We start from the raw sequence: 15,023 nt of genomic DNA, 5'->3' as shown, positions 1-15,023 counted from the left end.
GTAACCTTACTATGTTGAAACGAATTGAATCGTGATCCCACTGAACCGAATTGTTCCAAATTAAAATGTACGGACTGTATTGTACCCCGTGTATCAAATGATCTATTATTGATGAGACGCACAAATGACAGAAATTAATTTTCAAGGAGTGTATTTCCCATAAGTCACATGACTTTGAAGCCAGGACTTTTAGATCTTTGATTTGAATTGGTTTTGTCACTTCATAAAGACAAACGGCTGCGGTTGAAAGGTGGGTGCGATGTGGTCGTGCTTATAAACCTATTTGCGCTTCATTTTCATCTGTGGCTCCACAGCGCAGTGTGTTATCGCAATGGATGTGAGTATTTCAAAAGATGTTTAAGTTCATAAAAGGCCAGTTTGAATTTTTTTTTTTTATTCCAGGTAAAGTATTTTATATTTAATATCATATTTGTTGTCATTGTATTATTACAGAACAGACTGAAGAAAGTGTTTACCCATGCATGATTTATACAGGAAAAGAATTCAATTCTCACCCATGAATAATTTGTCTAAAAGAATGGAAACAAATAGTGTGATTTAACTGACTGACATACTTTACACTTTACATTTCTTGAAGTCTCCTCCAGCTAACAATTTATCAATTGAGGGGACACAGGCACTGTCAGCCATTTCCATCAACTCACAGACGCTTCCATCTGATTCAAATTCTCCTGAATACTATCCGTGGACTTATCAGAATCCCTGCTTCCCGGGATTCCAAGGTAAAAAAAAAAAGATTTGTATTCTTCTCCAAACATAACAGACAATTCTCCCTTTTTAGATCTTTTGTCCCACTTTAAAGCTGGTACATTGGAACCTTCCAATTATCCAACCTGAGTTTTTGAAAAACATCTTGAACTTTATTTGACCTTACATAATTTTTATAAAGTAGCTATGTAAGAGTTCACCCTCCAAAGGCGTACTTGAACTTTATTTGAACTCGAGATTGGTCACAATTGTTCCCGAAGAATAAAATGTTATTTGTAAAATTAAAAATGAATGATTTAAACTATGACATTTTACCTCGACAAATCGACCAGAATTATTCATCGAAACAAGACTAAAATTATAAACAAGATACCTGTGCCAATCGCCATGACAACCACGCAGCCAGGTAAGGTTGCGAAAGTACACACAATAAAAGAGGCACAATGAATCAGGGTTTTAAACCTAAAATCAAAACATAAGTCTGAAAAATAGGGGAACAATTTATTTTTATTTTTTTAAATCAGCATTTAGGGATCCATAAAGCCATCTCTGATTAAAATTTGCTGTTGCCCAGTGTACTAATATGAAAGAATGAAGGAATGAATGCAAAACCTGATGTGTTTAATATCTGTGACATACCCACAGGTGACCTGAATGCCTCCCAGCTACAGTACACCGGCCCCATTTTCACACAGGCTGTGCCACAGGGCGGTCTTCCCCGTAAACAGTCTGAACGCAGCTTGATGAAGAACAGGTAGAGGAAATGTCCTTCAAAAGGGCTCATACACAACATAAACACAAATGGATGGAATTTCTATTTGGACATGATTCATTTAATACATAAGAATTTGATTTGTTCGATTTCTTCCAGGGAAGCTGCCCGTGAATACAGGAGGAGGAAAAAGATTTATATTCAAGATCTTGAGAAACGTGCGGAGAAGCTCGAAACGGAAAATAAGGCTTTGAAGGAGGAACTTAAAATCTGGAAAATGGATCAACAGAGATTTCAATAGTTTTTTTACTACAAGCTGGGATGCTTTGATGGATCTAGTTTTGAATTGCATAGAGTGAATCAGAGAACATTTATTTTTTTACGATATTATCAGGACGCATTTGCACAGGCTGCAACGCATATACTTGAATGTTTAGCTTCATTGCAAAATTCATTTGCATTTTTGTCACATTTCTGGAATCAAGAAAAAATCCCAACAACGCAGGCATTAGGGAAATTGTCAGAAAATGAAAATGTTTGAGAAACTGTGACGTGAATCATGACGGAGGCAAATCAAGCCTCGATTTTACGCGCTTCGATTCTACTCGATTTTGTCTAACGCAGTTTGGTCATGGACCCCAATTTTTTTCAAATTTTTTTTTAAATCAAAGTCTGCTTTATTGTCAATTTCTACACATGTCAAGACACACACAGAGATCGAAAACGATTTTGTAGAAATTGTATTGCATTAGCTGTTGACACTCATTTGCAAATACAAACTACGGCCCGTGGGCCATATACGGCTTTAACGTATTCCTCGTGGGTGGCAACGAACAGACTCAATCCTTGGGACTTTTTTGAAAAAAAGTTTTTTCACACCCGCTTTGACCCTTTTATAGCTGCCGTGTATTTTTATACGGTCTTTAAATGTTTGTGTGTTGCAAACAAAAAATAATCCCTGGGATTATTTTTGACCCCACTTTAGTATCTAATAGATATAGACAATACTTGAAATACATATATTTAAATGACATACAATTCAACTGTGTTTTCTACTCCTTTTGTATAATAGGCATTTTCCCATCCAGGTGTCATGTGACACATTTATTGGACCTAAATAGTTTTAAACTGTAATAACAATATTCACCACCAGATGGCAGGCATGCTTTACTAGGCAGATCCGATGCAAAAACATTGTCACATTGGGAAAATCCACCCTGACGAGCAAGTAAAATAGCAGGCAGCTGAGTAACTTCATACCGCGGCGCAGCTGCTATGTGCCGAAGAATCGAGCGTACGTATGTTAGCCTCTAAATCCTATGTGGCCATCTGTGAGGTCGCAAAAACCCTCTTGTTATATCTGCACGTGGCTAATAAAGTGAATTACCTGAAACACAATGTACAACTGTTGTTGTTGCTGTGTCAACTCCTATTTTGAATTATTCAACACGGCTAAACAGCACAAGGCCTGAGTATCATTAATAATATATATGAGTGGGCAGACCTGCAGCGTAAAGCATAATACACAGATAAACTGAATTTTCTGAAACCAGGGCCGTGGCCACAATCTTTTTCCCGCGGGTGGCCAGGACGCGTGCATTATTTAGTCCGAGATTCATGAAATGGCACACATAGATGCCAAATTTGCCCATCACCTAAAATTAATTACTATGAATTGATATTTATAAATATTACTTGAAAAAAATGTATGGGGATGGCCAATGAGTGACAAGGGGGGAGTCTATGGCCGCCCCTGGCCACCCTGTCGCTCCGCCCCTGCCCATTTTGGGGAGGGAACTTGCATTGTCGAGATATGAACTATGTGCTGTGAGTTCAACAAAAAATGAATGCTTGAAGCACTAGAGCTCATTCTATTCTGTTACTGTACGTGGGGACCATATTTGTTCAAACAATCCTTTCTTTTTATGTCCTCATTATTTTTACACAATGTGGACCACTGTAAATGGAGATTAGTGGGAGGGCTATGTGGGTCCGTGCTCAATGGCAAACAAATTCCACTTTACACTGGTAATGACCATTCTGGACCAAGCAACTTCAGCTGGCATTTACACAATTTGTACTACAATTCATTTTGATTGCATTATTATGTTTTTACTTTTGAGCATAACCACGGGTTATTTCTCATATGAAGGCTGAAAGCAGCAAGGCATCTCCTGACCCTTTAACTATACTTCTTGTTCTTCCATTCAATTTGGTGGTCATAAAAATTGGTCATCAAAACATGAATCCAGCAATAGGTCAGCGCACTCACTTCCAAAACATGGTGCCAGTTGTCTCTACTTCATTGAACATTATGGAATGTGTGTCCAAATGAGGAGTTGCAATCATCCATTTGCTTTATATTGGATCCATTGCACACACAATGAATAGTATTTAAAATGCTGGACTTCAAAAATATTCAGCACAAGGGTATGCATTAAAATAGTGATGACATTTTATGATAACAATTAATCCAGAAATACTGTACACATCTTTTATTTGATACGTGAATAAATGGCGTGTATTTTCTGGCATGGCTGTCATGAGTCACGCACTTCATCTTCCTCATCACACAAACACAAAAGGGTGGTGGGGGTACTAGCCGCTGTAAAATGTAGCCACGGAGAATGCAATTAAAAGTAATGAGGCTCAGAAATATTGGCCCTACAGACACAAGTTTCAAGGTGAACACCATCGCCCGGCCCGATATGAGGAACAATGGCATACAAAAGAGTTCTTGTTAGCTGCTGCTAGTTTGACCTCATTATTGGGGCTTATAGGTCACACCAATGAAAAGGGCAGTAACTCCATTTAGCGTGTGGCAATGAGACCAACCACTACCACTGGATTATTCAGGACAGTAAATGATGGCATATATTAAAAGATGATTTTTTTCTTTTTTTTTAATAAAGAAGGTTTAGAGCGATGTCTGAATTACTTTTCTGATTTAAAACATGTTAATGGAGGTATGAGATCACCCAAAGCAAATGGTACATTAGATGACATTCAGACTTTTGTATTGAACAGTAACAGAAGAACCAGAGACATGAGGGTTTAATTGGGCACATCAGATTTGGCACATTACCCTGCTCTAGACGTTACATCAGCCTCATGGCATATATATTTTTTTCTTTGACAAGTATGTGTTGCCGACAGCAGATGTTCCTTTGTCAGTCGGAGCTGTATCTGTATCTAATTGTCAACTTCTCACATTATTCTGTTATTTGTGGAATGTAAAATTCACCATTCCTGAATGCATTTGATTAAATTTGAGAAGCAACAAAGCATTGCTTTATCATTTATGTTTAGCACATGAGAGAGATTACACTCAAAGGATTATTTACGCCATTGCTTGATTTAGGAAGTGGTCATATATCCAATGAAGGACAAAATCAAATGTATGGGATTCATTACAACATCTGCTCCAAATGAAGTCCTCCTTTGTGTTTTACTGCTAAGTTCCATATTACTAAAATTCTTACAGCCACTCTTGGAGATTATTTGCTCTCCAGTCATCTGTTTCCCTCGGCAACACCGTCGGAAGAAAACACCACACTGGAGATGATTCAAAGGAGCCAAGGTGACAAAAGTCAATCTGCTTCATACATTTTCAAAAGTGCTTGGCATATATGATTTGAGTCAAATGCCACTTTTCCCTTTACAAAATAATTGATTAAGTCCCAAACACTGGTCATATTTGAATGTTCATCCAGGGCTACAGGACTTTATAATGGACAGGATATGCTGACAGTTTACTCTGCCATTAGAACAAACAGGAAATTGACTGCACATTTGCATTGTGGCGTATGCAGGAAAACACTTTACATGACTTTGCATGTGTGCATCCATATAGTATATGAATGCATTCTGATTTGCTGCAACTTATTCTTTTAATTATTGGTTCTCACAGACTAGTGCAAAGTTTATGGAAACTCAAAATCATCCACTACTTTTATCACGGAGAATTTCCCATCTCTATGACAATTAGGGAATTTTTTTTTCTCCACAAAAAGAAAAACTCTGGCTTGTTTGGCCACAAGAATGTAGAGGACGTGCGTAAAGCTCAACTGAACACACTTTAACCGGATGTTGTGAGCTTGTCTTCAATATTAAAACCCTCACAAAAAGCTGCAGAATTCAATCGCATAGTCTTTGGGTAGAAGTCCACATCATTATAATGATCGATGAATAAGAATAAACGATCAAAAGTGGATACGTGCTCCTTGGCGGGGTCGTAAGAGTCCATGTGAAGCAAAAAAAATAAATAATGCACGCGCTTTTACTTTTATTTTGAAGTAGTAACAAGAAACAGAATTTGTCACTATTTGTAACTTGATGGGCGTGATTAAGTTCATGACAGGCGATGGTTCGCTGTGAATGACAGCGGTTGTATGTTCGTTTTTGTACGTGCATGTGCAAGCGGGATGTTCCAAAAGTTTGTTTTTAGAAATCCGATGGCTCCACATTGACGTGCTTCAACATAGACAGCCACGGGTAAGTTTGGCATTTCCTTGTTTGCTTTAAAAACATTTCGCTGCAGGACGTTTATTCACCGGAGCGGCGGAGAAAAGTTTGGACTAATCGCATCACTTTTCCCTGCAAATATCAACACGACACACGAAGCATTTGTGAGAAATCCGCTATTCAGTCAATTTTTTTTAAAGTAAAGTCATTGCCAGCTGTTCTTTGCGAGGAATTGAACATTTTGTCTAACGTTCGCTGTCGAGACCCTTGTCGGACAGGTGTCAAATTTTAAATTGACATAAAAGAAAAATGTCCAATCTTTTAAGGTGCGGTCTATAGAAAGCCGTCTGAGCATGCATTCAATTAATATCCATCTAAAGGTCAATGCAATACAGTCTTTTAATTTTTTTTTTAACCTTTATTTACCCAGGCAAACAAATTAAGAACAAGTTCTTATTTACAATTACGGCCTGACCCCAAAGAACAATGTCGCCTACTATCTTATGCTCCATGTTCACTCTGGTGCAATTTTACTCATTCTTCTAGTGCGCTTAATTGTCTCATTCAATCGAGCCTGTATTCGACTCTGCAAACGAAATATAGTCAATTTATTTATTCTGGATGTATGTGACCTGCACATATGTGTGAAATTGTAAGTAGAGCTCTTCATGAATGACTTGCTGCGTGGGTCAGTCATATTATTATGGCCGATTAACCAGTTCAGGTTACTTTTACAAGCTGACATGATGACGAGCCAAAGCTGCATAATAAACACGTTTGGTTTAATGCTGAATTATTGAGTACTTGATGCAGAATTCCAAACGATTCCTTTTTTTCTAGCAACTGTATATCGGCATATAGCCTAAGGTTCCTAATGTTCATGTGGAAATGGCTTAAGTGTGCCCCCGAGTGATTTAGTTTCCCCCCCCTCTTACTTCAGAGAGAAAAACTGCCAGAATGCTTTTTGTTACATAAGTCTTGTAGCATGTTGCGTCATTGTTTTGGGGGCCCAATCCATAAAACCGAAGCTTTGGCTTCATGTGTGCCCCTCAAAGGAGGAGGAGGAGGTTGAAGGCGGGATGGACTATTGGAAGCAGATGCTCTTCTTTTGGGAGACCACAATGGTGAGAGGAGGCCCTACCTGTAATTTACATGAACAATTGAGGATTTAAAAAAAAAAAAAAAATGTTCATGTTGTTGACTAACCATCACATCATGTTGAAAGTATGGTTTGGGAGTGCTGTGTTGCCATGACTTTGAAATAAAAACATGCAAACTAAATCATTCTCAATAACCGCACCTCTTTTGTTCTCACTATTTTTCCATTGTTCAGATGTCTACTATTTTTTTTTTTTTTGGTTAGATTTTCTCGCATTTGTTTTTCGGATGACTATCATGTTGCAGATCACAATTTACTTAAAACCACATTTCTTTATTACGAGTTGTAATTCATCTCAAATTTCCGATAATCTGCCTGTAATGTTCGCTCCTGGGCAACTTTTGGGTGACTTCACTTCTTGAATTCATAACATAAATCTAACTTGACACACATTTCAAGCAGGATGAAGAAACAAAGCCTTAAATAGGCTGCTGAAAAATCCGCTGAATCAGCAACGCACTGTTTAATGTATCACAGACCGGCTGCAATATTAACACCATGACAGACTCAAAACAAGACATGAAAATGTCATTTTATGATTTTTTTTTTACCCTAAACTTCTGTAAATGGATATAGAACTGGAATAATTTGCCAGATTACGAGAGGTCTATAATTGTTAACGTTGGTCTCCTAGAGCAACTGGGTCCAGCTGCCCAACAGTTTGCTCCCGCTGGCCCCTTCCATTTCTTTCTTGCCGTGAGGCAGGGAGAGGTCAGTACACAAACACCCCCCCGCCTCTATGAAGAGCTGACATTCTTGTCTGCATAGATACCTGAGGCTCCCACTGATCACACCATTGGCCATGGTCTAACAATCCAGTTGAGTCTAATGGGGCAACTTTGCGGAGATGTTGGAAATTTGAGACCCAAACAGCTGCTGCGATGACACAATAGGCAATGTTGCCAAGCGCATGCACGCACGCACGTATACGTGTGGTTAATTGCAGTCAGTGAGTCATGGAGATAAACCTTCTTTGCTAATCTTCATGCACCACAAAAAAAATAAAAAATAAAAAGCTAGTTGCCTACCTTTTTAGCACCAAAACAATCATTTGTGTCCTTTTGTCAAATTTGCACACACACAGTGACACACTTTCAAAATAAATCACAAACAACATACGCACACAGCATGCCCGCATTTCAAATATTGTTCTGGCATTTTTTTTTAATAGTGTAATGATTACAATCAGAGGGATGTTGACTCTTTTTAGTCTTGGGAACATGACTCATGCTGAAAGGCAAGGCTTGAGTCAGCGAGGATACAAAAAGCTTCTATATGTTGTTTTGCTTCTCCTTGAGACTAAATGTGGTCATATTTTGAGATTGCAGCCTTTCTGGTAGATTTGGCATTTTATCTCATGTCAAAATCATCCAAGTGCGTGACCTTAACTGGTTATTCCCCACCGAACATATTTTGCCAGTTAGTGCTGATCACAGAAGAGGGTGATTCACGTTCATGTGGTTGTTGATGGTTCTTTGTGTGACTTTATAATTCACCAACTACCGGCCTGGCTCGCCCATGAACAGTGTTTGTTGTTGTGTAAACATACCCCGAATAACTACTTTATTGCAAGCACTCTTTGACTTTTCCACTCTCAATTTGTGGCTACTAAATGAAAAAAGATTTCTGATTTGTTCTCAGTCAAGTTTGCAAAAGGGCGTAAAATGGAGTGTTTTGCAAGAGAAACAAATCTTGATGAAAAACACCGGCACATCTGGCTGCTCACCATGCGTTATGGGGAGTGCACAGCTTGGATGAATTAGCTGTGTTGCGCTAATTGAGACAGAGCAATAAAGAAGAGGTGAGTGAAGTTTGGACTTTTTGGAAGCTGCTGTATTCATTTTTTGGAGATGCTGTAAGCTCATGTAAATTTTATTCTGCCAATGGACATGCATTGGAAAAAAGGAACACAGTTGAGCTATGTTTATTTAGTCACTGTGTAGTTACTTTTCCCACTTATACATTACATATATTTTTTTTTTACTCCATGCTTAATGCTTGATTCTGCTGCTAGATGGTTTCTGGACTTAGCATTGTGTTCAAAACTCTAAGCTCAGGCAGGTTATACCGGACCATAGATTGCTGAGTGAGGCTTTTTCTGCAGGGCGTTTAAGCAGGGCAAACACTTTGACTTTGCCTCAAGTTAACATTGTTTCAGCTTCAGTATTGAAGGGAAAATGGAGCTCTTATATAATTGTATTTTTTTTAAATTAAGTTCTGTGATTAAATTAAAGAACAATATGACAAGCAGTGCCAAAAAAAGCAACAGTATCAGAAATTGGAGTGGTTTATAAAAGGTATATAAACACAAGAGGGTGCTGTTTATTCATTTCATGACTGAGCATGCTATTGAATTTATCATGTTGCATAGTACACCAACCATTAATCATGCTTATCAATATTCAACTGTAGTTTAACACAAGTTCTTTTATCTTACATAAGTCATTTTTCACGTGTTCCACTTTGTCACATATGACTGCCACTTGTCACACTCATCATCTGATTGATCTGACTCGGTGTTGATGAAGTGGGAAAGCACCGTTCTAAATTTATCACCCCTCCCGTTGGTTTCACGCATGCTGCAGATGTATCCACGACACACGGACCCCCTAAAGGAGGGTCGTAGATGGAAAGTGAGGGGGGGGGGGGTTGTTGCCACGGCATGTTGACCCTTCAGTCCATCTATTACGTCCCAGTAGTCTTGTTCCATTAGTCTCCAGAGCTCCAATCTTCTCCAGATCAACAAAAAAAAAAAAGGAAGAAACATCTTAAAGTGTATGAACATTTTCAATTTCAAATTTAACGGCTGGCTAAGAAGATCAAGAAGGTATGTGGATTTTATTTTGTTTGGGGAAACGTTAAGCAATGAAGGACAACGTTATGAAAACCTTTTGGTTGACTTGAAGTGTTAACTGTAATTGTTTTTTTTTTTAATATATAACAAATTTTGTTAGATTTCATAAAAGGATCCTGGACTAATAATGTTTTGATACATTTGTGAAAATCTATATTTTTTATTTTTCATTTTTAGTAAAGTACATTAAGTCAACTTTATATCAATACGTGAGCTGGTCCAATATTTAATTCATTTTGTTGGGAAAAGCAAGTCTCGTTCTGAATTCTCCCAAAATATTTTGTCAGTAGACAAGATTGATCAAAATAAGCAGTTGGTGTCAGACGGTGGCTCACTCAGCCGCTTTGAGGACTAAAAGATGGTCTGCAGTTGTCCATTGTGCTGCACCTGCTCTTCTCCTGTCAGAACACCGACAGAAATAGAGTGCTGCCTAGCACGGCAACACACACACCAAACATTCCCCCAAGTTTTTCCATTCAAATTCAAAAGCTACCGCTTGGCGCTTGTACTCGCATGCGTGTTGAGCAAAACGATGAAATCATTTCAATTACGTGGCATCTTTTTAGTTTCATGTGCAAAAAAAACTAACATTAAATTACTTTTATGCCTTTCTCAAATGTATTCCTAAATGTCAAATAAAGTAGGACATATGCATGATTTTTTTTAATTGTGGTGATCTGGGCGGCTGGTTTATTTTTAAATCCTGCCCCAAATATATACACCAGCCCTGGTTTCGTTTGATGGTCTGATTTTGAACGTTGGGGGTGGAGTGTTGTCAGGAAGGCGGTGTGCAGCGTGGTGTTGTGATACACGTCCCTTTTCTCAGCGAGCGATTGTAATGTCACTGTGGTTTAACTGGCTGACCTCTACCACATTTTATCTCCTTATGGGGTCAAGTGGCAGTGTTTTTGTCTTTGGGTGTTATTTCGGGAAACCTGAGCTTCACAAGGATTGTGTATTAACTGCCAGCCCACTTAAAATGGATTTTGGATGTCTATAGGCGACAATGGCGATAAATGAGTGAAGTGTTTAAGTCCCGTTGGTAAGCCTAAACTAGTCGGCAGAATTACACAAATTGGAAGGGCCTATGAATGAATCTGTTCTATTTTTTTTTTGGGTGTGAGGATCATGTTCAGAAAATGGGACAGTTTTGATTGGTAGCAAAAAGGTAGGATCTTTGCTGCAATTTCAAGGATTAGTCCAAACAATTGACTTATCCACAGTAAGCAGGTGCTCCTCTTTGTCTTAGCTGTCTGCAAAGCAGTTTAGATTTGGTGTCACATGACTTAAAATGTGTCAGAAGGCCTAATCCTGGTCACCTCACGTGGTGGTCTTAAGTGCATATTTACCTTGCCACAACCTCTTCTCATTTATTTAAAACCCACCAGCCTTCGTTTATCGAATTAACGGTGAATTATGACGAGCTACTAATAGTCTTTCGAGACTTTGAGTAAACTGTTTGTCCCTGACACTGACCTGTGATTTGAACTCTGTTAGAGGCTTCCTTGGCTGCAGGTATTTTTATTTTTATTTGAAACACCCCCAAAATATATATATTAAAAAAAAAAAATCCCGGTGAAGATTCATTATTTGTACTCGACAGGGGACAGATGGGAAAATACCCAAATGGTCTGGGGGGGGTCTAACCACATGAGGGTGGCAGTGCCCTCTGCCCCCCCACACTAGCGCCGCCAGTGGGTATGGCCCTGTACAATATAATATACAACCAATAATTTTCTAGACTCTTGTTGGAGAGTCTAAGGAATTCGAAAAAAAACCTTCCCACCAATGCCTCTCTATTCTTTGTAATGTTTTTCTCCTTCAGGTTAGCGGTTCCAATTGGGAAGCTGTCCATGGCACTTAAGCGATGGAAACAAATCGCCGGTAAATGCAATCAACCGCGTATTTTGCATTTTGGAGCACCAAAGACCAGATGTGGACTAAGTGTCAGAATGAAGCACACAAATGTGCGTTCAATCTAGGGCGCCTGTTTGTCTACAAAGAATCCTGATTGCAATTTGTAACAGGTATTCAACATGTAGAGATTAGAGTGACGGATTTCATTCAAGTGAAATCACAGTTTTGCTTTGCTTCTTCTTTTTTTTTTTTTTTTCATTGAGAAGCATCGCTCGACTTTTGAAGCACTTCACTTGTTAACGCAACGCAAAGTTGAGAATGCTTATCAGGTTTATTTTAAGAAAGCCATGCCAAAGTGTGCGTGCTGCCGTCTGTTAATAGAAAGTGAAATTTGTCACATGAGGTCAGAATTGTCCTTGTGTGTCTATTTTTAGTGGGAATGGAAAGTTTTGTGTTTGAGGCGGTTGTGATGGGAAGCGGATTATGAGGATTGAGGTCTCTCATACAGTAAATGAATAAATTTGACTTTGAAATAAATAAATAAATACATCAATGAAGAACTGACTTCCTTCTTTCCTGAGTTTTTAGAGCAGGAAGGTGATGCAGCCATTATTTGTGACTGCTAACAGACCTGCTGCAACGCTATTGTGTACCAGAGGTTGTCTTGAGGGCAAAAATAATTGTCTGGAAGTGTTTATCTAATAATGACTGACTGCACATGTGAGCTTGTCCAGGCTGAAATCATCCAGTTTAGTTGACTGAACATCTGGGGAGGTGATTAGTGGAGAGGAACAACTTTGTTATGCTTGTCTGCTTCTCTGAGCTGTTTCATTTCACTATTGTGATACGATTTGATATGGTAGAGCAACTTTGTGCGTATAAATAATCAACAAATTACCACTTCACCTAATAGAACTCTTTTGATCGCTTGTTAGGAAATTGATTTTGGCTTTAGAGTAAATCATATATATTTCACTTCACAGAGTTGGTTTATGTAGTTGTTACAGTTCAAGTTTGCTTTTGGGGACATTTTGTAATTTTTACTCGAAGCCTATATTGTCTTTGGAAGGTCTGGTCTCGTATGATATACAATCGAATGCCACATAAGAAAACATGAGCATATTCCTACAGTCCTGGTTTTCAATGAACCCTTTTAATTTCAGATTTAGTAAATGTTATAGCAGAGAGAGACGGAAGAACAAAGAAATAAATGTATCTCTTGGCATAAAAATGTTAACCACAAAATGATGTGAACATCAGAGGAAATTATTGTGGACAGTCTGCTTTAATTCAAGACCAGCGACCTCTTCGTGCTCTCTTTGAGTTTTTTTTTTTAGGAAAACAATTCCTTAATAGTTACTGTATCCTGGAATCAATCCACTTGACCACTTTGTGTGGATTAGTTCCTCACTGACCTTTGACCCATTCTGCTCTCTTTGATCCAACTGTAATTTCAGGTTTGAAACATTCAAAAGATATTTCTTGACATTAAAGTGACCCTAAAATTCTCCACCAAGGTTTCAGACCCAGAGAAGCGTTGAAGCCGTAACCTGTAAGGTCTTGCCCATTGCCAGCAGTCATCGTTGCTAATAACAGGGTAGTAACCATTTTTTTTTTTTTTTTTTGCGGGGCTGATCTCATCTTTGACGGATGAGTCAAAACACACAAACATTACCAACAAGTGAGACGGACATACCTGTACGAAGAGACAGGTGTTACGTGTTTGGATGATAGCATTACAGAACGCAGAATTCATCTTCAGTTTGGACCTGCGTGTTTTCATGACCTCATCTCGGCCGATGTAAAGATCTCAACCCAGACTAGGCTACCATGTAAGCTTTTCTATCTATTATTTTGCTACCATGATGGCAAATTGCCCCCTTAAAATGGCGTACTTTTCTATTGGTAGCCCAGGGAGATGAATATGTCATGAATGACCTAGCTCACGTTGACAGGTTTACTGTGTATGCCGGAGATAGATAAGATACACGTCAGCATCAGAATAACCACGTTGGGCTTCATGCCAGGCTCCTTGTGAGGCCTTCTCAGTGCAGCGATAAGCTCATCATGGACACCCTGACGTATACGACAGCTGCAAGTTTTCGTGGCCTGTTTCTGGCATTCACAGATGTGATCATCTGAATTTGTGGAGAAGGAGAGGCACATTTGGTGTAAAAATATGAATTGCTCACTGAATCATAATCAAGCATGGGTCCAAGCATATTCCATGGCCGTGCCCCCATGACCCCCCCCCCTCTAGCGCCGCCAGTGCCTGTTGGGTTGGTGCTCTTGAGTTAGATCCAGGTGTTCTTCTCCAGTCATGTTTTTCTTAATTTCTTCTTCCCAATGCATCTAATCTTATCTACCTTCCTGTCTCTGTCCCTTTTTTATTTCATTCTCGCTGGACGAGGACTGGAATTTCTCATCAGGCTGAAAGGGTTTTTTTCTTGCTCTCTCTTCTTGTCCCTCTCACTTTGGTTCACTCCCATCTCGCCACTCTCCCCTTCCCCTCATGTTTAGCACGGGTTTCTTTGGCACCCCACTGGTGTTTAGAAGCCAAGGATTTGGAAAGCAGCGCTCTCCTCGGACACTCCCATCTTTTCCTTGCCTCTCGCTCACTCACTCACTCACTCATCTTTTTTTATTTTTTTGCTCCTCTGTGTCTGGAAAGCTTACTCAAACCACTCGGCTGTCATTTGCCTGTGTCATCGGGGCCTTGGTTAATGAGCTTAGCATGTGCATCAGCTTTGCATGTTGTTGTGGTGGTGGTGGTGGGCAAAGAAAACTAACCAGGACCTCCTTTTTTTTTTTATTAGCCCTGCAGCTACGCTCTCTCCTCCCTGACTTGAATGCTACCTGACTTCATTGTCTCTTTCTCTCTACCTCTCATTGGCTCACTCTCTCGCTTCGCTCTGTCCCAAAGCTTTGTCAAAACTGCTTTGTGCTGCATAACCGCTTCTGCGGCTGCATCGCTTTCCTTTTTTTGAATTCACCATCTCCTCCAACTTTTTTTTGTTTTGTTTTGTTTGCCAAAATGTACCGGAACCCGTGGATTTCCAATTATTTAAGTCATGTCAAGTTTTGCAGTGAAGGTAAGAGAATTGGATCTCTTCTGCTCTGGTCTGATGTTTTTGGAGTTGATGACAGATTGCTCAGATTGAGGCAATCATAGAAGGTGATGCAGACTTGCTTCTTCTCTGCTCAGTGTCCTTCTTTCCCACCAGCTGTCATTGCACTGCAGCTGTAGC

The 15,023-nt window shown here is 39.3% G+C and overlaps 2 protein-coding genes across 6 annotated transcripts in view; both read left to right on the top strand.

Annotated features, from left to right (window-relative positions):
* Window positions 1-235: 235 nt before the first annotated feature.
* Window positions 236-2,846, top strand: LOC147041753 (CREB homolog crh-1-like). Its single transcript, XM_085939761.1, has 4 exons — window positions 236-337; window positions 599-743; window positions 1,375-1,483; window positions 1,601-2,846. The coding sequence occupies exons 1-4, from the start codon at window positions 332-334 to the stop codon at window positions 1,740-1,742; spliced, it is 402 nt and encodes a 133-aa protein (XP_085795887.1). The 5' UTR covers window positions 236-331; the 3' UTR covers window positions 1,743-2,846.
* A 2,932-nt stretch (window positions 2,847-5,778) lies between these two features.
* svila (supervillin a) overlaps window positions 5,779-15,023 on the top strand; it is a 30,239-nt gene continuing 20,994 nt past the window's right edge. For all 5 annotated transcript variants that reach the window (XM_085939024.1, XM_085939026.1, XM_085939025.1 and 2 more), the window contains exon 1: window positions 5,779-5,935. The gene's annotated coding sequence lies outside the window, so the exon portion shown is untranslated. The remainder of the gene's footprint in view (window positions 5,936-15,023) is intronic.

This window comes from Syngnathus leptorhynchus, chromosome 19 (assembly GCF_054491065.1).
Source record: "Syngnathus leptorhynchus isolate UIUO chromosome 19, UIUO_Slep, whole genome shotgun sequence".
Lineage (NCBI taxonomy): Eukaryota > Metazoa > Chordata > Actinopteri > Syngnathiformes > Syngnathidae > Syngnathus > Syngnathus leptorhynchus.
Note: the sequence above shows the minus strand (reverse complement) of the source record. Positions and strands in the feature narration are given on the sequence as shown.

What these genes read in the sequence shown, in the direction of transcription:
- LOC147041753 (XM_085939761.1), top strand. An exon ending in CTGCTTCCCGGGATTCCAAG is followed by an intron (nt 744 to 1,374) that starts GTAAAAAAAAAA and finishes ACATACCCACAG; the next exon opens with GTGACCTGAATGCCTCCCAG. An exon ending in CGCAGCTTGATGAAGAACAG is followed by an intron (nt 1,484 to 1,600) that starts GTAGAGGAAATG and finishes GATTTCTTCCAG; the next exon opens with GGAAGCTGCCCGTGAATACA.